This window comes from Oryx dammah, unplaced genomic scaffold, assembly GCF_014754425.2.
Source record: "Oryx dammah isolate SB20612 unplaced genomic scaffold, SCBI_Odam_1.1 HiC_scaffold_5, whole genome shotgun sequence".
Taxonomy (NCBI): Eukaryota; Metazoa; Chordata; class Mammalia; order Artiodactyla; family Bovidae; genus Oryx; species Oryx dammah.
The window spans coordinates 100,240,514-100,267,304 of NW_024070189.1; the positions used below are offsets into that span (position 1 = coordinate 100,240,514).

General features: G+C 41.3%; 1 protein-coding gene and 1 pseudogene across 1 annotated transcript; both read left to right on the plus strand.

Moving 5' to 3' along the window:
- Window positions 1-226: 226 nt before the first annotated feature.
- LOC120864168 lies at window positions 227-1,147 on the plus strand (annotated as a pseudogene).
- Window positions 1,148-24,710: 23,563 nt separating this feature from the next.
- LOC120864169 (olfactory receptor 10H1-like) lies at window positions 24,711-25,643 on the plus strand. Its single transcript, XM_040241021.1, has one exon. The coding sequence runs from the start codon at window positions 24,711-24,713 to the stop codon at window positions 25,641-25,643; it is 933 nt and encodes a 310-aa protein (XP_040096955.1).
- The last annotated feature ends 1,148 nt before the right edge of the window (window positions 25,644-26,791 follow it).

The following is a 26,791-nucleotide window of genomic DNA, read 5'->3' on the forward strand; positions in this document are numbered from 1 at the left end:
ATGGATTTAAACTCCTAATATATATTCTTCTCATTTAATCTGTATAGTGATCCTAAGAGGTTAGAATTATCAATTCCATGTAACAGGTGAGGAAACAGAGGCTCAGAGAGGTTAAGTGAGAAGTATCTTGAAAGATGAGTGTGAAAAAGAAATGAGGTCATCTGTTTTCACTCCAGGAACACACCTACTGTTGATGCCCTGTTTCTGGCTTTAGAACTGCCTGGACATGGACAATCAGACCCAAGTCTCTGAATTCATCCTCCTCGGCCTCTCCCAGCAGCCCCTGCAGAGGCAGGTGCTCTTCAGCCTGTCCTTCATTTTGTATTTGAGTGGGTGCCTGGGGAATCTTCTCACCATCCTGGCCATCATCTTGAACCCTCACTTCCACAGCCCCATGTATTTATTCCTCAGCAACTTGTCTCTTCTTGACATCTGCTTTACCTCCACCACCATCCCCAAGATGCTGGAGAATCATCTGTGTGGGCTCACCACCATCTCCTTCTCAGCTTGCCTGGCCCAGATGTATTTCTTCATCGCCTTTGGGGCAGCCGACAGCATGCTTCTCTCAGCCATGGCTTACGATCGCTACCTGGCCATCTGCAGCCCATTGCACTACATGACAATCATGAGTGTCCTTTGGTGTACTTTGCTGGTGGTGATACCCTGGATCTCAGCCAACCTCATCTCCGTGGTCCACACTCTCCTGATGTCCCACTTGTCCTTTTGCACCAATAGGATCCCACACTTCTTCTGTGATATCAGTGCCTTGATCAAGCTCTCCTGCTCTGACACCCAAGTCAATGAGATGCTGGTGCTGGTCCTTGGGGGTCCAGTGGTTCTCATCCCTTTTGTGTGCATCATGATCTCTTACACATCTATTGCTGTGGCTGTGTGAAAGTGCCCTCAGTCCGGGGGAAGTGGAAAGCATTCTCCACTTTGTGTTGTCTGTCTCTTCTATGGGACTATCATCGGGGTCTACTTCAACCCTGCATCCACACACACCACCCAGCGGGACATGGCAGCCACAGTGATGTACACCATGGTCACCCCCACGCTGAACCCCTTCATCTACAGCCTGAGGAACCGAGATCTGAAGGGGGCCCTCCGGAAACTTTTCACTGGGAACCCCTTTGCTAAGCCTCTATGAGGATGCTTTTTAGACTCAACTAATTTTGAAAAAAAAACTAATGTCTCCCAGTGTTAGAACTCAGGGTGGTTTTCTATTTTTTTTAAGGTAGAAGAAAAAGCTTTATTTTTCGTTTAAGTACTATTTTTTTACACAGAAGCAGAAATATAATGTTGCACACATGAAACTTATACAATGCTATAAACCCATGTTATCTCAATAAACATAAATTAAAAAAAGAAAGGAGACATAAACATTATTTTAAAAACAGAAAAAATCCACTCCTTGCCTGATTATCTTGGTCAAGTTATTTAAACTTGTCTTGTCTCTGTTTCTTAAATTTGTGAAATAGGGATGAAGAAAATACCTAGCTCATAGAGTTATTGTGAAAATTAATGACTCATACATATTCCTGTTTTTATAATCTTAGAAGACTACCAGGGGAAGTGTAAGTACTGACTAAGTCTTAATCATTATTTGTTGTTGTTTAGTTGCTCGGTCGTATCTGACTCTTTGCGACCACATGGACTGCAGCACACCAGGCTTCCCTGTCCTTCACTATCTCCTGGAGCTTGCTCAAACTCATGTCCATTGAGTCGGTGATGCCATCCAACCATCTTGTCCTCTGTTGTCCCCTTCACTTCCTGCCCTCAATCTTTCCCAGCATCAGGGTCTTTTCTAATGAGTCGACTCTTCATATCAGGTGGCCAAAGTACTGGAGCTTCAGTTTCAGCATCATTTCTTCCAATGAATATTAATGATTGATTTCCTTTAGGATTGACTGATTTGATCTCTTTGCAGTCCAAGGGACTCTCAAGAGTCTTCTCCAACACCACAGTTCAAAAGCATCAGTTCTTCAGCACTCAGCCTTCTTTACAGTCCAACTCTTACATTCACACATGACTACTGGAAAAACCATAGCTTTGACTATATGAACCTTTGTTGGCAAAGTAATCTCTGCTTTTTAATATGCTACCTAGGTTGGTCTTAGCTTTTCTTCCAAGGAGCAAGCATCTTTTAATTTCATGGCTGGCTGCAGTCACCATCTGCAGTGATTTTGGAGCTCAAGAAAATTAAGTTTCTCACTGTTTCCATTGTTTCCCCATCTATTTGCCATGAAGTGATGGGACCAGATGCCATGATCTTAGTTTTTTGAATGTTGAGTGTTAAGCCAACTTTTTCACTTTCCTCTTTCATCAAGAGGCTCTTTAGTTTTCCTTTGCTTTCTGCCATAAAGGTGGTGTCATCTGCATATCTGAAGTTGCTGATATTTCTCCCAGCAATCTTGATTCCAGCTTATGCTCATCCAGCCTGGCATTTCGCATGATGTACTCTATATATAAATTAAATAAGCAGGGTGACAATATACAGCCTTGACATACTCTTTTTGTAATTTGGAACCAGTCTGTTGTTCCATGTCTGGTTCTAACTGTTGCTTCTTGACCTGCATGCGGATTTCTCAGGAGGCAGATAAGGTGGTCTGGTACTCCCATCTCTTTAAGAAATTTCCATTTTGTTGTGGTCCACACAGTCAAAGGCTTTGGCATAGTCAATGAAACAGAAGTAGATTTTTTTTGAAATTCTCTTGCTTTTTCTATGATCCAGCAGATGTTGGCAAATTGATCTCTGATTCCTCTGCCTTTTTTAAATCCAGCCTGAACATCTGGAATTCCTCAGGTCACCTACTGTTGAAGCCTAGCTTGAAGAATTTTGAGAATTACCTTTCCAGCATGTGAAATGAGTGGAATTGTGTGGTAGTTTGAGCATTCTTTGGCATCGCCTCGCTTTGGGATTGGAATAAAAATTGACCTTTTCCAGTCACTTCCAAAACTGACCTTTTAGTCATTATAAACTACTTCTAATATAACTACTATTATTATAATGTAACATAAATAACATGCTCTAAATATTTTACTACCACTAACACTAATTTAGAAAACTAAAATAATTTTTATTTTTATTGGAGCATAGTTGCTCTACAATATTGTGGTAGTTTTTGCTGTACAGCAAGGTGAATCACCTATGTGCATACCTACATCCACTCCTTTTTGGAATTTCCTTCCGATTTAGGTCACCACAGAACATTGAGTAGAGTTCTTTGTGCTATACAGCAGGTTCTCATTAGTCATGTGTTTTATTCACATGTTTTTAAGGACTCACTTTGGCTGTTGTGTGAAGCATGGATTGTAAGGAGGCAGTGGTAAAAGCAGGGTCGCCATTCAGGAAACAGCTGCAGTAGCCTGGGAGAGTATTAAGGGTGGTTGCATATTCCCTCTTTCTTCAGAACTCAAATCAGATTCTGGCACCTCTGTCAGGGCTCTTCTAACTCACCCAAGCTGAGTCTAAGGCTCCCGTAACACCACTGCACGTGGCGACAGCTCTTTGCATACATGTCTGTCTTCTCCATCAGACTTTGAACTTTCCAAGTCTAAGGCCATGTTTTACTGATTTCTGTGTCCCTGTCATTTCCTGTGGTACCCACTGCTTGGTTAAAAATAATGAGCACCATTAACTGTTCCATTATTTGTAACAGGCACTTTACTAACCAGGATCTCCAAGTCCCAAGTCTGCAAAATTTCTCATAATCTTGTGAAATGTATAATATTAAAAACATTGCAAATAGGGGGGAAAAGCCGTGATTCAAATACTTCTAATGTATCCCTTTTAAGAAAATTTTATCTCTGAGGGTCCTAAATAAAATCTGATGGAGAAAGAAAAACATATTGGTCCTTTAGGGTGCATGTCACTTAAATTGTCAGGAATATGCCCAACTCAATAGCCATGAGGCCTACTAAGAGTCTGGAACTCTTAGTCAAATACACTAGGTCAACAGGCTTTCAGCAGAATATTTTTCTAAAATAATTTTTTTAAAAACAACATTATATTGTACAGGAATAAAAATATAAAACAGTGGAACATAGTAACAGTCATGGAACAGACCCATGTATAATAAACTTATATGCAAATCAGCAGGCTATTCATTAAATTGTATTGGTAGAACTAGTTAGCCCTTAAAAATAAATTTTATCACAATGTGTCTATTACAATGGCTAAAATCCAGAATTGTGATGTTGGAGAAGACTCTTGAGAGTCTCTTGAAGTGTAAGGAGATCAAACCAGTCAGTCCTAAAGGAAATCAACCCTGAATATTCATTGGAAGGACTGATGCTGAAGCTGAGGGTCCAATAATTTGGCCACCTGAATCAAAGAGCTGACTCATTAGAAAGGACGCTGATGCTGGGAAAGATTGAAGGCAGGAGGAGAAGGGGATGACAGAAGACAAGATGGTTGGATGGCATCACTGACTCAATGGACATGAGTTTGAGCAAGCTTCAGGAGATAGTGAAGGACAGGGAATCCTGGTGTGCTGTAGTCCATATGGTCACAAAGAGTCAGATACAATTGAGTGACTGAACAACAAAATACAGAATATTGACAAACCGAATGCTGGCAAGGATGTGGAACCACAGGAACTCTCATTCACTTCTGATAGTGCAAAATGGTATGGCCACTTTAGAGGACAGTTTGGCGGTGTATTACAAAACTAAGCATACTGTTACTATATAATCTAGTAATCATAGTCAGTGAAGAGCCAACTCATGGGAAAAGACCCTGATGCTGGGAAAGATTGAAAGCAAAAGGCAAAGAGGACAGCAGAGGATGAGATGGTTAGCATCAGTGACTCAATGGACATGAGTTTGAGCAAACTCCAGGAGACAGTGGAGGAGAGGAGCCTAGCATGCTATAGTCCATAGGGTCATAAAGATTCGGACATGACTTAGCAACTGAACAACAAGAACAACAATCACACTCCTTGGCATTTCACCCAAGAGAGTTGAAAACAGGTTCACACAAAACCCTGCAGATATTAATAGTAGCTTTATCCACAATTGCCAAGACCTGAAAGAACCAAGATGTCCTTGAATAGATAAGTGGATAAATAAAATGGGATACATCCAGACAACAGTATATTATTCAGTGCCAAAAAATTGAGTTATCAAGCCATGAAAAGGCATTGAGGAAACTTACATGCACATTATTAAGTGAAAGAAGGACATCTAAAGATTAGGCCACACAATGTATAATACAAACCACATGACAGGGCTTCTCTGGTGGTCCAGTGGTTAAGAATCTGCCTTGCAGTGTAGGGGACACCGGTTCAATCCCTGGTCCTGGCTGACTGCACATGCCATGGGACAACTAAGCCTGTGTGCCACAACTACTGAGCCCATGCTCTAGGGCCCGTGAGCCACAACTACTGAGCCCTAGTGCCTGTGCTCCATGACATGAGAAGCCATTGCAATGCGAAGCCCTGTGCACCTCAACTAGAGAGTAGTCCCCACTCGCTGCCACTAGAGAAAGCTCACGTACAGCAACAAAGATCCAGCTCAGCAAAACATATAAAAATAAAGAATAAGAAAACTCACATTAGATTTTGGAAAAGGCAAAACTATGGAGAGAGTAAAAAGATCAGTTGTTGCCAGGGAAGGACAGAATTTATCAGAGGGAGCAGGAGGTCAGAGCACCAATGCCTGGAAGCTCCAGTAAAGAAACACTTTCATTTTTTGGAGGCAACTTGGGATGAAAGTGTATTGTCTTTGGGGAGAGTCAGCAATGGGTTCAAGTCTTAACTCTGCTGCCATTTTGACAGCTTCACCTTGAACAAGATGCTTGGCTTCTCTGCACCACAATGTTATCAATGAGCATTCTCAAGTTACACAAAATGAGTTGATAAAAGCAGGACATCTCTCATTATACTGATGAGAGGATTAAATCATAGGAGGCACAGAGTAGGAAGACAACCAAATCTATATGTCATTTATCAGGAGCACTGCTTGGGCAGGGCTAGGAATGATGAAAACTGATGACCTCCTTCCATCCAGTAGCTGACCTCTCTATATCTCACCTCACTTCAGGCACAGCTTCCATGCAGGGAGCCAGTTTCTCATCAGCGACTGAATTCATCCTCACTGGCTTCTCGAACTTCCTTCAGCATCTCCTGCCCACTTCCTTCCTGCTGTACCTGCTGATGTACCTGTTCACACTGCTGGGAAACCTGCTAATCATGGCCACCATCTGGAGGGACCCCAGCCTCCACACCCTCATGTACTTCTTTCTGTGTGCCCTCTCCATTTTCAAGGTCCTCTACATCTTTGCCACCATCCCACGCATGTTGGCCGACCTGCTCTCCACCTCACCCTGGTGGTCGTGCACTACGGCTTTGCCTCTGTCATCTACCTCAAGCACAAGGGTCCCCAGTCTCTGGAAGGAGACACGCTGGTGAGCATCACCTATGTGGTCTTCACTCTCTTCCTCAACCCTATCATTTTCAGTCTCAGGAACAAGGAGCTGAAGGAAGCCGTTGAAGACCTTCCTTGACAAACTCTACCCAGAAAAAAAAAAAAAGTGATTATGTGGGAGGAATCCCTTGGGAATAGCTAAACTGGCTGATCAGATGCTAACAGTAGAAATGGCACCCTGCAAACATGTAATAGTACATGTTTGTCTAATGCTTTAAGACTTTTGAGAAACCTTGTAGGCAACATGCAAATGTATCCACAATGGTTAAACAGAATTAGGGTGGGAAGATGGACGAGATGATAGCACAGAGATATTTGGCTTCACTGAGTCCTATCTGTTGCAAGACCCTTTGTCAGGGAGCATTAAACCTGGAATCTGAAGGATTTCCCTGGTGGTGCAGAGGTTAAGAATCCACCTTGCAATGCAGGGACATGAGTTCGATCCCTGGTCAGGGAACAAAGATTCCACATGCTTTGGAGCAACTAAACCTGCACCCCATACCTACTGAGCTTGTGTGCTCTGGAGACCGTGTGTCACGCTACAGAGTCTGTGCACTGCAACAAAAGATCCTGCAGGGTGCAGCAAAGGTCACTTATGTCACAACTAAAACCCAATTAAGTTAAATAAATAAATATTAAACATTTGGAATCTGTTCGCCTACCAGAAACCAGGGTGGTCTAATTACTCCCATCAACATAAACACATATGATATAAAGAAATGGAAAAGTTGAAGCCTCCACCCTCCTTTGGGCTGCTGCTGCTGCCGCTAAGTCGCTTCAGTCATGTCCGACTCTATGCAACCCCATAGATGGCAGCCCACCAGGCTCCTCTGTCCATGGGATTTTCCAGGCAAGAGTACTGGAGTGGGGTATCATTGCCTTCTCCAACTACAAAGCTACAGTAATCAAAACAGCATGGTACCAGAACAAAACAGATATATGGATCAATGGAACAGAACAGAGAGCCCAGAAATAAAATCCACATACCTATAGTCAATCTTCAGCAAAGGAGGCAAGAACATGTAATGGAGAAAAGACAGTCTCTTCAGCGTTGGGAAAGCTGACATCCATATGTAAATCAATGAAGTTAAGGACACACTCTCATACTAAAATACACTCAAAATTTAAGACATGACACCATAAAATTCCATGGACAAAATATTCTGTGACATAATTTGTACCATTCAGTCTCCCAAGACAATAGAAATAAAAGCAAAAGTAAACAAATGGGACCCAATCAAACTTATAAGCTTTTGTACTGCAAAGAAACCATCAATAAAACAAAAAGATAGCCTATGGACTGGGAGAAGGAAATGGCAATCCACTCCAGCACTCTTGCCTGGAAAATCCCAAGGATGGAGGAGCCTGATAGGCCACAATCCATGGGGTCACAAACGGTCAGACATGACTGAGCGACTTCACTTTGAAGTTATTACCCATTTGTGAATTAGATTATTAGCTTTTTGTCATTGAATTATGAGCTCTTTATACTGGGTCATATGGCAACTCCAGTTTTTTGAGGAACCTCCATACTGTCCTCCATAGTGGCTCTACCAGCTTACATTCCAACCAGCAATGTAGGAGGGTTCCCTTTTTTCCATTCCCTATCCAGTAGTTGTTATTTGTTGACTTTTTAATCAGGGCCAGTCTGAGCAGTGTAAGGTGGTACCTTATTGTAGTTTTGATTTGCTTTGCTCCTTTGGGCAGCAACACGTATTTACAACCCAACTTTTGTGAGGCTACAGAAGACTAAGCCAGATCAAAGAGCCCTAAATTTCAGCTTTGTGCATATTGAAATAAGGAGACTCAGAAAAAAGTCAAGGAAATCTCCATATTTCAAGTGTGAATCTTGAGCAAGTGCAGAGAGACTGGGAAGTCTCTGTAGCTAATGCAAAGAAAGAAATCCCACCATGAGAGATCACCTGTTGTGTTAGATGGTGACATGGCACCTGTGCCAGAGAGCAACTCTTTGGAGGAGCACAGTAACGAGTGCAGAGCCCAGGCTGAAAATGTATCCCAAGGCCATGCTGGTTTAATGATCCCCCATGAACACGAGGGAGGATTTAAGGTTGATCATACTTCACAGTTTCTAGCAAACAGGAGAGGAAAAAGTGGAAACAGTGACATATTTTATTTTCTTGGGCTCCACATCACTGAGGACAGTGTCTACAGCCATGAAATTAAAAGATGCTTGCTTCTTGGAATGAAAGCTATGACAAACCTAGACAGCATATTAAAAAGCAAAGACATCACTTTGTCAACAAATGTCTGTCTAGTCAACCTTTTGGTTTTTCCAGTAGACATGTATGGATGTGAGAGTTGGGCTGTAAAGAAGGCTGAGAGCTGAAGAACTGATGCTTTTGAACTGTGGTGCTGGAGAAGACTCTTGAGAGTCCCTTGAATGGCAAGGAGATCAAACCAGTCAATCCTAAAGGAAATCAAACCTGAATATTCATTGGAAGGGCTGTTGATTCAGGAGACAGTGGAGGACACAGAGGAGGCTACAGTCCATGGGGTTGCAAAGAGTTGGACACAACTTAGTGACTGAACAACAACAGCAACACTTCACCGTACTTATAATTGGCTGAAAATATGTGCATTTAAGAGAATGACATATCATACTGTATGACATCCCTTACAAGAGGGATTGTAAAAAGGTGTTCACAAAAATAGAGAGTTGAATGGTGGTTTTTAGGGGCTAAGGAGGGAAAGAATTTGGACAATGTTGTTTAGGGGTCCAAATTTGAAACCAGTCAATCAGAAGTTCAACAAGATCTAGGGGGCAAAATACAGCATTGTGAGTATAGACAATAATCAGGTATTATCAACTTCAAAGTTGCTAAGAGACTAGATCTTAATTGTTCCCACACCCCAGAAACAATGTGATAATTATGTGACATGACAGAGCTTTTTAGCTAACACTGCAGTGGTAATCATATTGCAGTATACAAATGTATGCCCAATGTACACTCTAAACTTGCACATTATTATGTATCAACTTTATCTCAATTTTAAAAATGTCCCTTGACAAATTTATAGCATTTCAGAGTGTGAATTGATACATTAAAAATGGCAATTTATAGTATTTTAACAGATACTCATTTATGATGATACTGTTTTGTACAACAATAAATGCAATTAAAATATGTAAGTAATGGTCAAATTAGCCAATGTTTTAAGAAAGTAAATGCACATGAAAGTGAAAATGTAAATCACTATGTTCATGTATAAATTGAATAGTACACTATACCTCATTTTCCTAAAGTTGAATTCAATCTTTATAACTTGAACAGTAAGAACATCCTGTGTTACCATGCAGTGGGAAGAGGTGGAGAAAATTTCAGTGTAACTGAGGATCTCAGAATGTCCTCTTTTGTATAATATACTGCATGCTTCATGTTACACCTCAAATATATTATCTCATTACCACCTTGCAATGAGGCATCAGGGCAGATAAATTCCCAGCTACTTGACAGAGGGGAAAACTGAGCCTCAAAACTATTGCATGACTCACCAAGATCACACACATCAGTAGAGTCAGACTTCCAATGGAGGACTTTTCTATCCCCACGCCTCTCCACCCAATGCTTCACACACCAATTTCCTCCAGTGGGTTTTTTGTTTCTCCATCCAAGGAGAACCAGGCCATTTTCAGATCAAATGTACCAGCATCTTAAGAGCCTTTTAAATCACAGGTGGGCAATTGAAGCCAACCATACCCTGGAGTGGGCACCCTGGTGGCTCAGACAGGAAAGAATCTGCCTGCAATGCAGGAGGCCTGGGTTCCATCCCTGGGTTGGGATGATTCACTGGAGAAGGGTGTGGCAACCCACTTCAGTATTCTTGCCTGGAAAATTTCATGGACAGAGGAGCCTGGCAGGCTACAGTCTATGGGGTCACAAAGAGTCGGACATGACTGACTGACTGACACTTTCACTTTCACTTTTTTTTTTTACCAGACTTTATTTATTTATTTATTTATTTAAATTTATTTATTTTTTATTTTACTTTACAATTCTGTATTGGTTTTGCCATACATTGACATGAATCCACCACGGGTGTACATGCATTCTCACTTTCACTTTTATACATTGGAGTGTGCATTGGGACACAGGGAATATTTCTGTAGATTCAGCAGTTTAAAGGTCTGAACTTGTAGAAATTCCTGAGTAACTCTTTTCACAGTGATGCTGATATGCTCCCTTCCCCTGGCACCTGGACAAGAATACAAGCTGCTGCTGCTGCTAAGTTGCTTCAGTCGTGTCCGACTCTGCAATCCCATAGATGGCAGCCCACCAGGCTCCCCCGTCCCTGGGATTCTCCAGGCAAGAACACTAGAGTGGGTTGCCATTTCCTTCTCCAATGCATGAAAGTGAAAAGTGAAAGTGAATTCGCTCAGTCGTGTCCGACCCTCAGCGACCCCATGGACTGCAGCCTACCAGGCTCCTCCGTCCATGGGATTTTCCAGGCAAGAGCACTGGAATGGGTTGCCATTGCCTTCTCCGAGAATACAAGCTAGGCTCTTTCATTTTCTTCATTAAAGGCCAACTTGACCTCTAATCTTATTAATACTAACATCCAAATGGAAAGAAATGCTGGAATGTGATTGGGTATCCACACTGAGTCAGGCACCCAATGTCTGATGCAACTTATTATAATTCTTTAGGTTATCAGCTTCTTGAGGTCAGGAAGTTTGTGCATTTTGCTCACCATCATACCCAGCATCAACATGGCACTTGGAAGATACAGTTAATTAACATATATTTCTTGGTTGGACCAGTGCAATCCCCAGAACACTAAATAAAGCAGACTGTTGGCTTACAATTTTTACCATGTGAAACCTCATTGCCATCCAAAGCAGTGGGAAATAGTGTGTGGGAAGCTGTGTTTAAGATCTGGATGACCTGGCTTAGATCCTGCCTCTCACTTTCCCATCTAATTAATGGACATTTTATAGACATATTCTACATATGTGTACATAATAAGATGTTCAGAGCCATGACATGTATATGTCACATTAGGTATATCCATTAACAAAGAACTGCTAAACATATCTTGATTCATTCATATATGGAACACAGGCAGCCATTAAGTTCATTTAATCCTTGGACTTCATTAGCATCCTCTGTCCCTGGGGATCCTCTCTGATATCACAGCTTTATGTACCTTGTGTACACAGATGATCCTCAATTTCTTATATTTATCCCTATCCTCTTGCCTACTCAACAACTTCAAGTGGCTATCTAGGAGGCATCTTGAGCTTAACATGTCCAAATTCTTCATGCTCTTGTTGCCTTTATCATCCTTACTCTTTCTTTCTTCTCTGTCCCCCACCCCCGACTCCTTCCCTTCCGTATCTTCTTTCTCTTCTTTTCCATGTCTCTTTTCCTCTCTCACTCTTTCTCTGTTTTCCTCCCCTTTCCCCTTCTCCTCCCTATCCCACCCCTCCTTGTTTCTCTTCTTCTTCTCCTTCTTCTTCCTTCATCCTCCTCTCCTTTTGGGGGGGTGTGATGAAAATAATCTAGAACTAGATAGACATGGTGGTTGAATAACATTGTAAACATTCTAACTGTCACCAAATTATTCACTTTAAAGTGGTTAAAGTTGTATGAATTTCACCTCAAAAATAAAACAAAGCCCCTCCCCCCAACACAGTGAAATCCCACAATACTACTCTTATTTTATGGGTTTGTGTTTGTTCACATGCCCCATGCACACAGAGGTCTGTAAGGATGCCCATCAAATCTATCATCCTGATCACACAGCTGGCCACTGAATGACTTTTAGACTTATCTGTAGCATCTCCATTACTTAGTAGAAGAATCACAGTTTTGTATATATTTTAAAATTTTGAAGGACATTTGATTAGGCTAATGATATGAATGGGGAAGAAAAACAATAGAGAAGCACATGAAGCAGCTTCCTCAGCCCCAATGAGCAATGGCATGGCTGCTCTCTTGCCAGTGTCAGCAGCCAGAGCCCTAAATCCCAAATTTCAGAGCATTAAACTCTGCTCAAGGCCCTGAGATAATTGACTCAACCCTGACCAGCAGGGAGACAGGAAACGTGAGGACAGTCTCCCTGAGGTTGCCTGATGCTTCCTGGAGTCCCCAGGGGTCCCAGCATCCCTGTACCAGAGGACAGATGAGAGTCAGTGGGACCACAGAGGGAGATGGTGGCAGGCAGGAGCAGAGGCAGCATAAATAATAGAGGTGAGGCTCAGTAAACTGCCCCCACCTGGTTGGCATGATCAGCATGGCAGGCTCCTTGCAGTGCAGCCCTCACCTGTAAGGTCCTCATCTACAGGGAAACGCCAAACCAGGACCTTCAGTTGGAGTGAGGCAGAACCAGATACAGAGCTTGGAGCCCAGGTGAGTCATCTTCCAACCCTTCCAGTTGACCAGGAGAGAACTGGGGAACCTGGAGCTGCTTGGAGAAGCCACACTATTTATAAAACTCCTTGTCTAATTTGAATCTATGGGTAGATGTAGAGGTCAGGGCTCCACTTCTTGGCTTCAGAGTAATGTGGTGGTTACTTTGCCAGACCAGTGAGGAAACTGAGGTGCCAAGAGAAGAGCTACCTCTCTATCTTACCCAGAACAGCTGTCCAACTGTCTTCTCTCTGAATCAGCCAAAAACCATTGGTAAAATGATTGTGAGGAGGCAGGGAAGAGAAACAGGAAGATTTAGGATTGAGAGGCTGCAGTCATCCCCTGAAGGTATAAAGTATTAATATTGGAATGCACCAGGGTGGACAGGTGCTATGATGGTAAGGAGTCAAGGAAGAAAATAGGGAAGATAAAGGGAGGCAGCAGGTGACTGAGATGGAAAGGAGAGGATGCAGAGAGGGGAACACAAACAGCTTCGTGAGCAGAGAGAGCCAGGATGGGGGCAGACAGGTAAGGCAAGTTGGATGCAACACAGACCTAGCCTGTGGTTCTCCACCAGGGGCGGTTCTCCTCCCCAGGGGACCCTGTGCAATGCCTGAGATGCCTCTGATTGTCACAGCTGGAGATGCTACTGGCATCTAGAGAGTGACAGGGATGCTGCTCAATATCTTCTAATGCCCAGGGCAGCCCCCAACCATGGAAAATGATCAGCCCCTAGTGTTTCTGATGCTAAGTTGGAAAACCCTGCTGCAGTGGTATGTGTGGACAGGGTTTGTCCATAGGTGGGTTTGACCTCTGAGTTCTGGGTGGGGACTTGTCCCTCTGTGAGGACATAAGTGCCACATAGCCCAGTCACACTCCTTCTCTGGGGCTGTTCAGTTTAATTGCAGAGGAGCCCCTAAGTGTTCTCCTGGTGGATCAATGACAAGAGACGTCAGTCCACCTCTCTGCCATTCTGAACTCACACCCATCTTGGTTCTAACGCTTCTTTTTACTTTAGAAAATTAAGAGACTTTACTTCTTGGAGCAGTTTTAAGTTTACAGAACATTGAGCAGATAGTATAGAGGATTTCCACAAACCCTTTCTCTTCCTGCACACAGCTTTCCCTATTATTAAAAAAAAATTTTTGGAAGATAATTGCTTTATAGCATTGTGCTAGTTTCTGCCATACATCAACATGAATCAGCCACAGCTATGCATATGTCCCCTCCCTCTTGAACCTCTCTCCCATCTCCCACCACAGCCCACTCTCAAGGCAGCAGTGGAGATGCAGACAGAGAGAGAGCAGGTTTTGTGGATGTAGTGTGGGAGGGAGAGGATAGGACAAACTGAGACAGTAGCATGGAAATATATACATTACCATATGTAAAACAGATAGCCAGTGGGAATTTGCTGTGTAGCACAGGAGCTCAACTCTATTATTAATATCATGCATAAGCAAGGTACATGTGTTACAGTTGCTGAACCAACACTGGCACAGTATTATTAAGTAAAGCCCACAGTTTATGTTAGGATTCACTCTTGGTGCTGTATATCTTAAGAGTTTTGAGAAATGTACAATATTATGTATCCACCACTATAGTATGATACGGAGTTGTTTCACCACCTTAAAAAAGAGTTCCACCTATTCATCTCTCTCTCCTCCTGAGTACTGAAAACCAATCTTTTGACTGTCTCCATAGTTTTGCCTTTTCCCAGAATGAACAGAAACCAATATCAGCTGTGTTCTGCATCCCCATCATCCCAAAATGTATATACGCAGACTTGGACCACCTCCCCAGGGCATAGTGAGCTCTTGTCTTCTTATAGTTCCTATCTATTTATTCCTAGCCATGGACTCTTGTCATCTGAATTAATATAAGGAGGTAGTGTGTGGATGGTCTGGTATGGTGAAGCTAACAGTTCCCTTGCCTTGGAAGTGGCTCTGACACTCATTAACAGCCAGAAATAAGTGGTGAGTGTAATAGAGAAGTTAGGAAAAGATAGACTTGGGGTCATTCAGATGTAGGTCAGATCCTGGCTCCCTTACTCAAGAGCCATGGTCCCTTTGACAAGTGATGTGTCCTCTGTGGAATGCAGCCACCACTTCTGGAAAACAGGGATCAATACCTGGTGCCTCACAATACTGGGGTAAAGATTTCATAAGAAACACATGGGTACAGGTGCCAACATCCAGTAAATGGTAGTTATTCTTATCAAGAACCCCAGACCCAGTGCCAGAGAGAGTTGCATCTCCAAGATGACACATTATAACCACAGTCATAAAAAAGTTAGAAGCAAGGACTTGAGACCCATCCAGGAGTTGTTTCAGAAGCACACAGGAATGAATGACGAAATCTGTTTTGCGAATCGATGTCCAGGAAGGCTGTGTGGGGAAGATGACACTTAAACGGAGTCTTAAAAATGAACAGGTAGAGTAGCATTGACAAGTATACAGTACCATGTTTAAAACAGATAGCTAGTGGAAAGCTGCTGTATAGCACAGGGAGCTCAACTTGGTGCTCTGTGATGACCTAGAGGAGTGGGATGTGGGAGTTGGAGGGAGGTTCAGGATGGAAAGGATATATGTATACATATAGCTGATTTCCTGGTGGCTCAGATGATAAAGAATCTGCTCACAATGTGGGAGACACAGGTTCAATCTTTGGGTCAGGAAGGTCCCCTGGAGAGGGGAATAGCTACCCACTCCAGCATTCTTGCCTGGAGAATTCCATAGACAGAAGAACCTGGTGGGCATGGGGTCACAAAGAGTTGGACATGATTGAGTGACTAACACTTTCACTTTTTCTTTTCATAGCTGATTCATGCTATTGTACAGCAGAGCCTAACACAACTGTTGTAAAGCAATTAAAATTTAATTAAGCTTTTTATTTTGTGTTGGGATATAGTTGATTAGCAATATTGTGATAGTTTCAGGTGGACAGCAAAGGGACTCAGCCGTACATGTATATGTCTCCATTCTTCTCCAAATCCCTCTCCCAGCCAGCCTGGCACATAACATTCAGCAGAGTTCCTTGTGCTATACAGTAGGTCCTTGTTGGTTATTCATTTTAAATAAAGCAGTGTACATGCTGATTCCAGACTCCCTAACTATCCCTTCCCTTTATCCTAAAAATACACCTCCCCCCAACAAAAAATAAATGAATAGGTATTTGCCAGTTGGAAAAGGAGAGGAACCAACATCTGGGAAAAATGAGCAGCTTAGGGATTACAACTGTTCTCTGTATATCATTGGTTCTTAACTGGGGGTGACTTTGCCCCCCCCACCCCCCTCCCCACCGTGGGGACATTTGCAATGTCTGGAGACATTTTTGGCTGTCACTACTGAGCAGGGGCTACTGGCATCTGGGTGGTAGAGAGAAGGGATGCTGCTAAGCACCTCACAGTGCACAGGATGGCCACCACCCCCAACAGCAAAGAATGATTTTGCCCCAAATATTAAGAAAGCTTGTATTGGATGTTGGAGAGCTAGAGAGAGCACGGCCTACAGGATCTTGGTCTCATCCATTCAGGCTCTTCTTGGAGGCTCTTGTTCCCAAGTTGTTGGCTTTGATTTACCCCATCTAGGATCTCAGAGTATCAGGACTGAATGGGACAATCCTGGGGATCTGTAAACAAATGCTTACCCAGAAGTGAGAAAAAGAAACAAGTGACTCCAAGGGAGGGAGGCTAAGAAACTCTGGAAACTGGTGATATTTGGGGAATGCAGCCTTTAGTCACCAAAGTTTTGTTCTCAACCTGTTGAGACTTGATCTAAGATATGAGTCCCTTTGATAAGGCATTCATTGCATTGTGGTATAATGCACAAAACAAAATTTACCATTTTCTCCATTTTATAATATACAATTAATTCAGTGGCAGTAAATATATTCATGATGTGGAACTTCCATCTGAATCTATTTCCAGAACTTTCTCAGCATCCACAAAGGAAACCCCATACCCATTAGTAGTCACTCCCCTTTCTTCCCATCCCCAGCCCCTGGTAACCACCGATATGTTTTAAATTCCTACATGAATTTTCATAGTAGCTCTACTCACATGAGTGCAAACATGGAAACAACCTGAAGGTTCATTAGGGAATTTGGGACAGACAGGTATACATTGTTATATTTAAAGTGGATCACCCACAAGGACCTACTGTATAGCTCAGGGAACTCTGCTCAGTGTTATGTGGAAGCCTGGATGACAGGAGAGTCTGGGGGAGAATGCATACATGTGGTATGCATGCATGCACGACTGAATCCCTTTGCTGTCCACCTGAAGCTACAATATTGTTAATCAACTATAATCCAAACTAAAATTATATAGTTATAATCAGCTATAATGCAAAATAAAAGTTTAATTTAAAAAATACTCACTCCTATGGATAGATCAGCCAAACAGAAAATTAGCAAGGAAACACAAACTTTAAATGATACAGTGGACTAGTTAGACCTAACTGATATCTATAGGACATTTCACCCCAAAATAATAAACTTCACCTTTTCTCAAGTGCACATAGAACATTCTCCAGGATAGATCACATCCTGGGCCATAAATCTAGCCTTAGTAAATTAAAAAAAATTGAAATCATTTCAAGCATCTTTTCTGATTACAATGCAGTAAGATTAGATGTCAAGTACAGGAAAAAAAACTATTAAAACATATGGAGGCTAAACAACACGCTTCTGAATAACCAACAAATCACAGAAGAAATAAAAAAAGAACTCAAAATATGCATAGAAACAAATAAAAATGAAAAAAAGGAAAATCCAAAACCTATGGGATTCAATAAAATCAGTGCTAAGGGGAAGGTTCATAGCAATACAAGATTACCTCAAGAAACAACAGAAAAATCAAATAAATAACCTAACTCTACACCTAAAGCAACTAGAAAAAGAAGAAATTAAGAACCCAAGGGTCAGTACAAGGAAAGAAATCATAAAAATTAGGGCAGAAATAAATGAAAAAGAAACAAAGGAGACCATAGCAAAAATCAACAAAAGTAAAAGCTGGTTCTTTGAGAAGATAAATAAAATAGACAAACCATTAGCAAGACTCATCAAGAAAAAAAAGGGAGAAGAGTCAAATCAACAAAATAAGAAATGCAAATGGAGAAATCACAACAGATGACACAGAAATACAAAGGATCGTGAGACTACTATCAGCAACTATATGCCAATAAAATGGACAACTTGGAAGAAATGGACAAATTCTTAGAAAAGTATAACCTTCTAAAACTGAACAAGGAAGAAATAGAAAATCTTAATGGACCCATCACAAGCACAGAAATCGAAACTATAATCAAAAATCTTCCAACAAACAAAAGCCCAGGACCAGATGGCTTCACAGGTGAATTCTACCAAAAATTTAGAGAAGAGCTAACACCTATCCTACTCAAACTCTTCCAGAAAATTGCAGAGGAAGGTGGGCTGCCAAACTCATTCTATGAAACCAACATCACCCTAATACCAAAACCAGACAAAGATGCCACAAAAAAGAAAACTACAGGCCAATATCACTGATGAACATAGATGCAAAAATCCTCAACAAAATCCTAGCAAACAGAATCCAAAAACATATTAAAAAGATCATGACCAAGTGGGCTTTATCCCAGGGATGCAAGGATTCTTCAGCATTCACAAATCAATCGATGTGATACACCACATTAACAAATTGAAAGATAAAAACCATATAATTATCTCAATAGATGTAGAGAAAGCCTTTGACAAAGTTCAACATCCATTTATGATAAAAACCTCTCCAGAAAGCAGGCATAGAAGGAACATGCCCCAACATAATAAAAACCATATATGATAAACCCACAGCAAACATTATCTTCAATGGTGAAAAACTGAAAGCATTTTCCTAAAGTCAGGAAAAAGACAAGAGTGCCCACTCTCACCAGTACTATTCAACACAGTTTTGGAAGTTTTAGCCACAGCAATCAGAGAAAGAAAGGAAATAAAAGGAATCCAGATTGGAAAAGAAGAAGTAAAACTCTCACTGTTTGCAGATGACATGATCCTCTACATAGAAAACCCTAAAGACACCACAGAAAATTACTAGAGCTAATCAATGAATATAATAAAGTCACAGGATATAAAATTAATATACAGAAATCCCTTTCATTCCTATACACTAACAATGAGAAAACAGAGAAATTAAAGAAACAATTCTATTCACCATTGTGATGAAAAGAATAAAATACTTAAGACTAAATCTATCTAAAGAAAGAAAAGACCTATATATAGAAAACTATAAAACACTGATGAAAGAAATCAAGGATGACACAGATAGATGGAGAAATATATTATGTTCGTGGATCAGAAGAATCAATATAGTGAAAATGAGTATACTACCCAAAGTAATCTATAGATTCAATGCAATCCTTATCAAGCTACCAATGGTATTTTTCAGAGAATTAGAACAAACAATTTCACAATTTGTATGGAAATACAAAAAACCTTGAGTAGCCAAAGCAATCTTGAGAAAGAAGAATGGAACTGGAGGAATCAACCTGCCTGACTTCAGGCTCTACTACAAAGCCACAGTCATCAAGACAGTATGGTACTGGCACAAAGACAGAAATATAGATCAATGGAACAAAATAAAAAGCCATTTTCACCATTGAAGATAAATCCACACACGTATGGACACCTTATCTTTGACAAAGGAGGCAAGAATATACAATGGAAAAAAGACAATCTCTAACAAGTGGTGCTGGTAAAACCAGTCAACCACTTGTAAAAGAATGAAACTAGAACACTTTCTAACACCATACACAAAAATAAACTCAAAATGGATTAAAGATCTAAACATAAGACCAGAAACTATAAAACTCCTAGAGGAAAACATAGGCAAAACACTCTCTGACTTAAATCACAGCAGGATCCTCTATGACCCACCTCCCAGAATATTGGAAATAAAAGCAAAAATAAACAAATGGGACCTCATTAAAATTAAAAGCTTCTGCACAACGAAGGAAACTATGAGCAAGGTGAAAAGACAGCCTTCAGAATGGAGAAAATAATAGCAAACAAAGCAACTGACAAAGAATTAATCTCAAAAATATACAAGGAACACCTGCAGCTCAATTCCAGAAAAATAAACGACCCAATCAAAAAATGGGCCAAAGAACTAAACAGACATTTCTCCAAAGAAGACATACAGACGGGTAACAAACACATGAAAAGATGCTCAACATCACTCATTATCAGAGAAATGCAAATCAAAGCCACAATGAGGTACCATCTCACACCGGTCAGAGTGGCTGCTATCAAAAAGTCTACAAACAATAAATGCTGAAGAGGGTGTGGAGAAAAGGGAACTCTCTTACACTGTTGGTGGGAATGCAAACTAGTACAGCCTTTATAGAGAACAGTGTGGAGATTCCTTAAAAAGCTGGAAATAGAACTGCCATACAACCCAGCAATCCCACTTCTAGGCATACACACTGAGGAAACCAGAATTGAAAGAGACACGTGTACCCCAATATTCATTGCAGCATTGTTTACAATAGCTAGGACATGGGGATAAGAAAGCTGTGGTACATATACACGATGGAATATTATTCAGTTATTAAAAAGAATGCATTTGAATCAGTTCTAATGAGGTGGATGAAACTAGAGCCTATTATACAGAGTGAAGTACGTCAGAAAGAAAAACACCAATACAGTCTATTAATGCATATATATGGAATTTAGAAAGATGGTAACAATGACCCTATATGTGAGACAGCAAAAGAGACACAGATATAAAGAACAGACTTTTGGACTCTGTGGGAGAAGGTGAGAGTGGGATGATTTGAGAATAGCATTGAAACATGTATATTACCTTATGTGAAATAGATCACCAGTCCAAGTTCGATGCATGAAACAGGGCACTCAAAGCCGGTGCACTGGGACAACCCTGAGGAATAGGATAGGAAGTGAGTTGGGAAGGGAGTTCAGGATGGGGAACACATGTACACTCATGGCTGATTCATGTCAATGTATGGCAAAACCCACAATATTGCAAAGTATTAGCCTTCAATTAAAGTTAATTAATTAAATAAAAAATAAAACCTTTAAAAATTTTTTAAGAAAAAAATAGGTGATTGGGTAAACAAAATTCGGTCTATCCATAAAGGGATATTGTTTGGCTATGAAAAAGTGTGAAGTTCTTCATATATGGATTCAAATGCATTCTTCAATGTGGATGAACCTCAGAAACATTATGTCAAGTGAAAGAAGCCAGATCTCAAAAGCTACATAGTGTATGAGTCCATTTTGCCCAGATCAGGCCAAACCACAGAGGTGGAAAGTAGATTTGTATTTTTGTCCCTTTACAGTTGACAGTGCCTAATAAGAAATATCACATAAAAATCGGTACTTTATTTATAAAGAGATATTGAAATCTCATTAAACTGAAGTTACTGAGCACAGACAATATACATGTACTCATTTAGTGTATTGATTTAATTATCATAGATAGCACCTATGTTTTCCAGGTCATAGTCCAAGAATAATTCATTAACTTCTCTAAAACTTCTTTGAGACAGGTATAGAGAAACAGAGGCACAGAGAGGTGAACAAAATGCTCAGTTTCACACAGTGGGAAGAGCAGGGGTTTGAAGTCTGTCAGCTGACTCTCTCATCCCTTTGTCAGATGGCTGTGTTGCATTGCCTCAGAACACACAGATAGGCTTATGGGATCTGGAAAACAACCAGAACATAATTTTTACACTGTGTCTTGCCTCAGATTCCTTGCATGAATAACTCAACTCCAAAGGAGAAATCTGATTGATGCATGTTAAGTTAGAGATGTGCACAGGTCCAAATGACTGTAGCCATGGAATAGGGATGTCTTATGGTATTTGACATCCAGGCAAATCCCAAACCAGTCCATCCTGAAGGAAATCAATCCTAAATATTCATTGGAAGGACCGATGCTGAAGTTGAAGCTCCAATACTTTAGCCACCTGATGTGAAGAGCTGACTCATTAGAAAAGACTCTGATGCTGGGAAAGATTGAAGGCAGGAGAAGGGGATGACAGAGGATGAGATGGTTTGGTGGCATCAGTGACTCAATGGACATGAGTTTGAGCAAGCTCCAGGAGATGGTGATGGACAGAGAAGCCTGGTGTGCTGCAGTCCATAGGGTCGCAAAGAGTCGGACACAACTGAGCCACTGAATGACAACAACAGCAACATGGTATTTTTTTTATTACATTATTTATTTATATCATTATTATTTAAAAATTCCAACTGCCAGATATTCTTTTCTATGTTATTTTTTTTTATTTAGAAGAATGATTTTATTTTCCTTTAATATGATTATACATTTCATTTCCTCTTTTAATCGGTTTTTTATTTATTTATTTTTTATTTATTTTTATTTTTTATTTTACTTTACAATTCTGTATTGGTTTTGCCATACATTGACATGAATCCATCACAGGTGTACATGCGTTCCCAAACATGAACCCCCCTCCCACCTCCCTCCCCACAACATCTCTCTGGGTCATCCCCATGTACCAGCCCCAAGCATGCCATATCCTGCATCGGGCATAGACTGGCAATTCGATTCTTACATGATATTATACATGTTTCAATGCCATTCTCCCAAATCACCTCACCCTCTCCCTCTCCCTCTGAGTCCAAAAGTCTGCTATACACATCTGTGTCTTTTTTGCTGTCCTGCATACAGGGTCATCATTGCCATCTTTCTAAATTCCATATATATGTGTTAGTATACTGTATTGGTGTTTTTCTTTCTGGCTTACTTCACTCTGTATAATCGGCTCCAGTTTCATCCATCTCATCAGAACTGATTCAAATGTATTCTTTTTAACGGCTGAGTAATACTCCATTGTGTATATGTACCACAGCTTTCTTATCCATTCATCTGCTGATGGACATCTAGGTTGTTTCCATGTTCTGGCTATTATAAACAGTGCTGCGATGAACATTGGGGTACATGTGTCTCTTTCAATTCTGGTTTCCTCCGTGTGTATGCCCAGCAGTGGGATTGCTGGGTCATAAGGCAGTTCTATTTGCAATTTTTAAAGGAATCTCCACACTGTTCTCCATAGTGGCTGTACTAGTTTGCATTCCCACCAACAGTGTAGGAGGGTTCCCCTCTCTCCACACCCTCTCCAGCATTTATTGCTTGCAGATTTTTGGATCGCAGACATTCTGACTGGTGTGAAGTGGTACCTCATTGTGGTTTTGATTTGCATTTCTCTAATAATGAGTGATGTTGAGCATCTTTTCATGTGTTTGTTAGCCATCCGTATGTCTTCTTTGGAGAAATGTCTATTTAGTTCTTTGGCCCATTTTTTGATTGGGTCGTTTATTTTTCTGGATTTGAGCTGCAGGAGTTGCTTGTGTATTTTTGAGATTAGTTGTTTGTCAGTTGCTTCATTTGCTATTATTTTCTCCCATTCGGAAGGCTGTTTTTTCACCTTGCTTATATTTTCCTTTGTTGTGCAGAAGCTTTTAATTTTAATTAGATCCCATATGTTTATTTTTGCTTTTATTTCCAGAATTCCGGGAGGTGGATCATAGAGGATCCTGCTGTGGTTTATGTCGGAGAGTGTTTTGCCTATGTTCTCCTCTAGGAGTTTTATAGTTTCTGGTCTTACATTTAGATCTTTAATCCATCTTGAGTTTATCTTTGTGTGCGGTGTTAGAAAGTGATCTAGTTTCATTCTTTTACAAGTGGTTGACCAGTTTTCCCAGCACCACTTGTTAAAGAGATTGTCTTTACTCCATTGTATATTCTTGCCTCCTTTGTCAAAGATAAGGTGTCCATATGTGTGTGGATTTATCTCTGGGCTTTTTATTTTGTTCCATTGATCTATTTCTGTCTTTGTGCCAATACTATACTGTCTTGATGACTGTGGCTTTGTAGTAGAGCCTGAAGTCAGGCAAGTTGATTCCTCCAGTTCCATTCTTCTTTCTCAAGATTGCTTTGGCTATTCGAGGTTTTTTGTATTTCCATACAAATCTTGAAATTATTTGTTCTAGTTCTGTGAAAAATATCGCTGGTAGCTTGATAGGGATTGCATTGAATTTGTAAATTGCTTTGGGTAGTATACTCATTTTCACTATATTGATTCTTCTGATCCATGAACATGGTATATTTCTCCATCTGTTAGTGTCCTCTTTGATTTCTTTCATCAGTGTTTTATAGTTTTCTATATATAGGTCTTTAGTTTCTTTAGGTAGATATATTCTTAAGTATTTTATTCTTTTTGCAACATGGTATTTGAAGCTCTGAAAAGAACAAGACTTATCAGAAGGGAGTAGAAGTGCAGAGCAGCAATGGTTGGAAGCTTTTTCCATTTTTGGAAGATGTAGAAGTGATGGGAACAGCTAGGCATGGGTTCTGCCATTTTGACAGCTGCACCATAAACAAGTTGCTTAGACTCTCTCAAATATTTTCAATGTGTATTCTCAAGATACTTGGTGCTTAGTTGCTCAGCCATTTCTGACTCTTTGCCACCCAAAGGACTGTAGCCCACCTGACTCCTCTGTCCATGGGGATTCTCCAGGCAAGAAGACTGGAGTGGATTGCCATGCTCTCCTCCAGGGTATCTTCCCAACCCAGGAACTGAACCCAGGTCTCCCGCATTGCAGGCAGATTCTTTACCATCTGAGCAATCAGGAAAGCCCAAGAATACTGGAGTGGGTAGCCTAACCCTTCTTTAGACAGTGATAAAAACAGCACACACACCCTCCTCCCCCACAATATTGATGAGAAGATTAAATCATAGGAGGCACAGAGTAGAAATTCAGCCAAGGTCACCTGTCATTTATCAGGATCAGGAGCAGTCCCTGGGGCAGAGCCAGGAATGATGGAAGCTGAAGACCTCCTTCCATCCACTAGCTGACCTCTCCATGTCACACCTCACTTCAGGAACAGCCCCCATGCAGGGAGCCAACTTCTCATCAGCAGCTGAATTCATCCTCATCGGCTTCTCCATCTTCCCCCACCTTCAGCTGATGTTCTTCCTGCTCTTCCTGCTGATGTACCTGTTCACGCTGCTGGGGAACCTGCTCATCATGGCCACCATCTGGAGGGAGCACAGCCTCCACACACCCATGTACCTTTTTCTGTGTGCCCTCTCCATCTCCGAGATCCTCTACACCTTTGCTGTCATTCCACGCATGCTGGCTGACCTGCTCTCCACTGACCACTCCATTGCTTTGAGAGCCTGTGCCAGCCAGATGTTCTTCTCCTTCATGTTTGGCTTCACCCACTCCTTCCTGCTCACCGTCATGGGCTACGACCGCTACGTGGCCATCTGCCACCCCCTGCGCTACAATGTGCTCATGAGCCCCCGAGGCTGCGCCTGCCTGGTGGCCTGCTCCTGGGCTGGAGGCTCAGTCATTGGCTTGGTCGTGACAGTAGCCATTTTCCAACTAACTTTCTGTGGATCTAATGAGATCCATCATTTTGTTTGCCATGTGCAGGCTCTTCTGAAGTTGGCCTGTGGAGAAAATGTCTCCATTCTGGCCACGGGCTTAGGACTTGTGTGTATCACCGCCCTGTTGGGCTGCTGTCTCCTCATCCTCTTGTCTTATGCCTTCATCGTGGCCACCATCTTGAGGATCCCTTCAGCTGAGGGCCGACACAAAGCCTTCTCCACATGTGTGTCCCACCTCACCGTAGTGATAGAGCACTATGGCTTTGCTTCTGTCATCTACCTCAAGCCCAAGGGTCCCCAGTCTCTGGAAATAGACACCTTGATGGGCATCACCTACACGGTCCTCACTCCCTTCCTGAGCCCCATCATCTTCAGTCTCAGGAACAAGGAGCTGAAGATTGCCATGAAGAAGACCTTCCTCAGCAAACTCTAGCCAGAAAAAAAAAAAGTGATTATCTGGGAGGAATTCCTTGGAAATAGTTAAATCAGGTTACCAGAGGCTACTATTAGAGATGGCACCCTGTAAGCACATAGTAGCCTATATTTGCCTAATGCTGTATGGTTTATAAGGACCCTTGTAGGCAACATTCAAATGTTTGCAAAACGGTTAAACATCATTCTCCATTTATTCTTGGTGGAAAGATGTATGTGATGACAACACTGAGAAAGTCAGATTCATTGATTCCTATTTCTTGCACAACACTTTGTCAGGTAGCATTAAACCTGGAATTTGTTCTTCTGCCAGAAACCAGGGTGATCTAATTACTCCCATCACCATAAACCCAATTGCTAAGAGAAAAGTGATAGCTTACAGTGAATAATGTTGGATTTGTGATCTCTGAAGATGAAGATATAGCTTTGGAGACCAGGCTCGATCACTCAGAGTTTTTGTGTGGCAGAAGTTTCATTACAGTGAAAAGGGACAGAGAACAATTCTGACATAGACATCAGAAGAATGGAGAGTGTCCCACTTGCTAGTCTTATCAAGGCCTTATATACTTTTGTTAAAGCCACTACCACAAGTTATCTTGTCATCTTAAGATAACAAGATTAATCACAAGGTTCTTGTTAGAAAGGAGAAACTTGTCCTCCAATAGTTGTCTATTGTTGTTATATAATCATTAGTACAGAGCATAAGGAAAAAGATACCTTTGAGCAAGATGTGTTATTTTGTTGTATAATCATTAGCTCTGGCCTTAAAGAAAGTTAGTCTTAAAGACTGTTTTCATAACAACTCAGAATTTAAGAAGAAATGTCTTACGTGACTAAGATCAAGTAATGTAGAAAAAAAAGTCTGTCCCTTTTTCCTTCTTGAGAGCCCCACACCCCTTTCTCCTCCTTGGGGACCCTGGACTTCTTGTCAACCTACCCTAGACTTCTTATAAACTCTGTCAAAAGGAATAGGTCAAGCCTCCACCCTCCCCTGGGCAGTGACATATTGCCACAACACAAATTTTGTGAGGCTACAAAAGCCTAAGCCAGATTACAGCAGAGGAAAGCAAAACACCCCTGAATTTTAACATTGCATGGATCTATGCAGTAGCAGTTAGAAACAGTAATAAGCAGCCTCAGGAAAAGTCA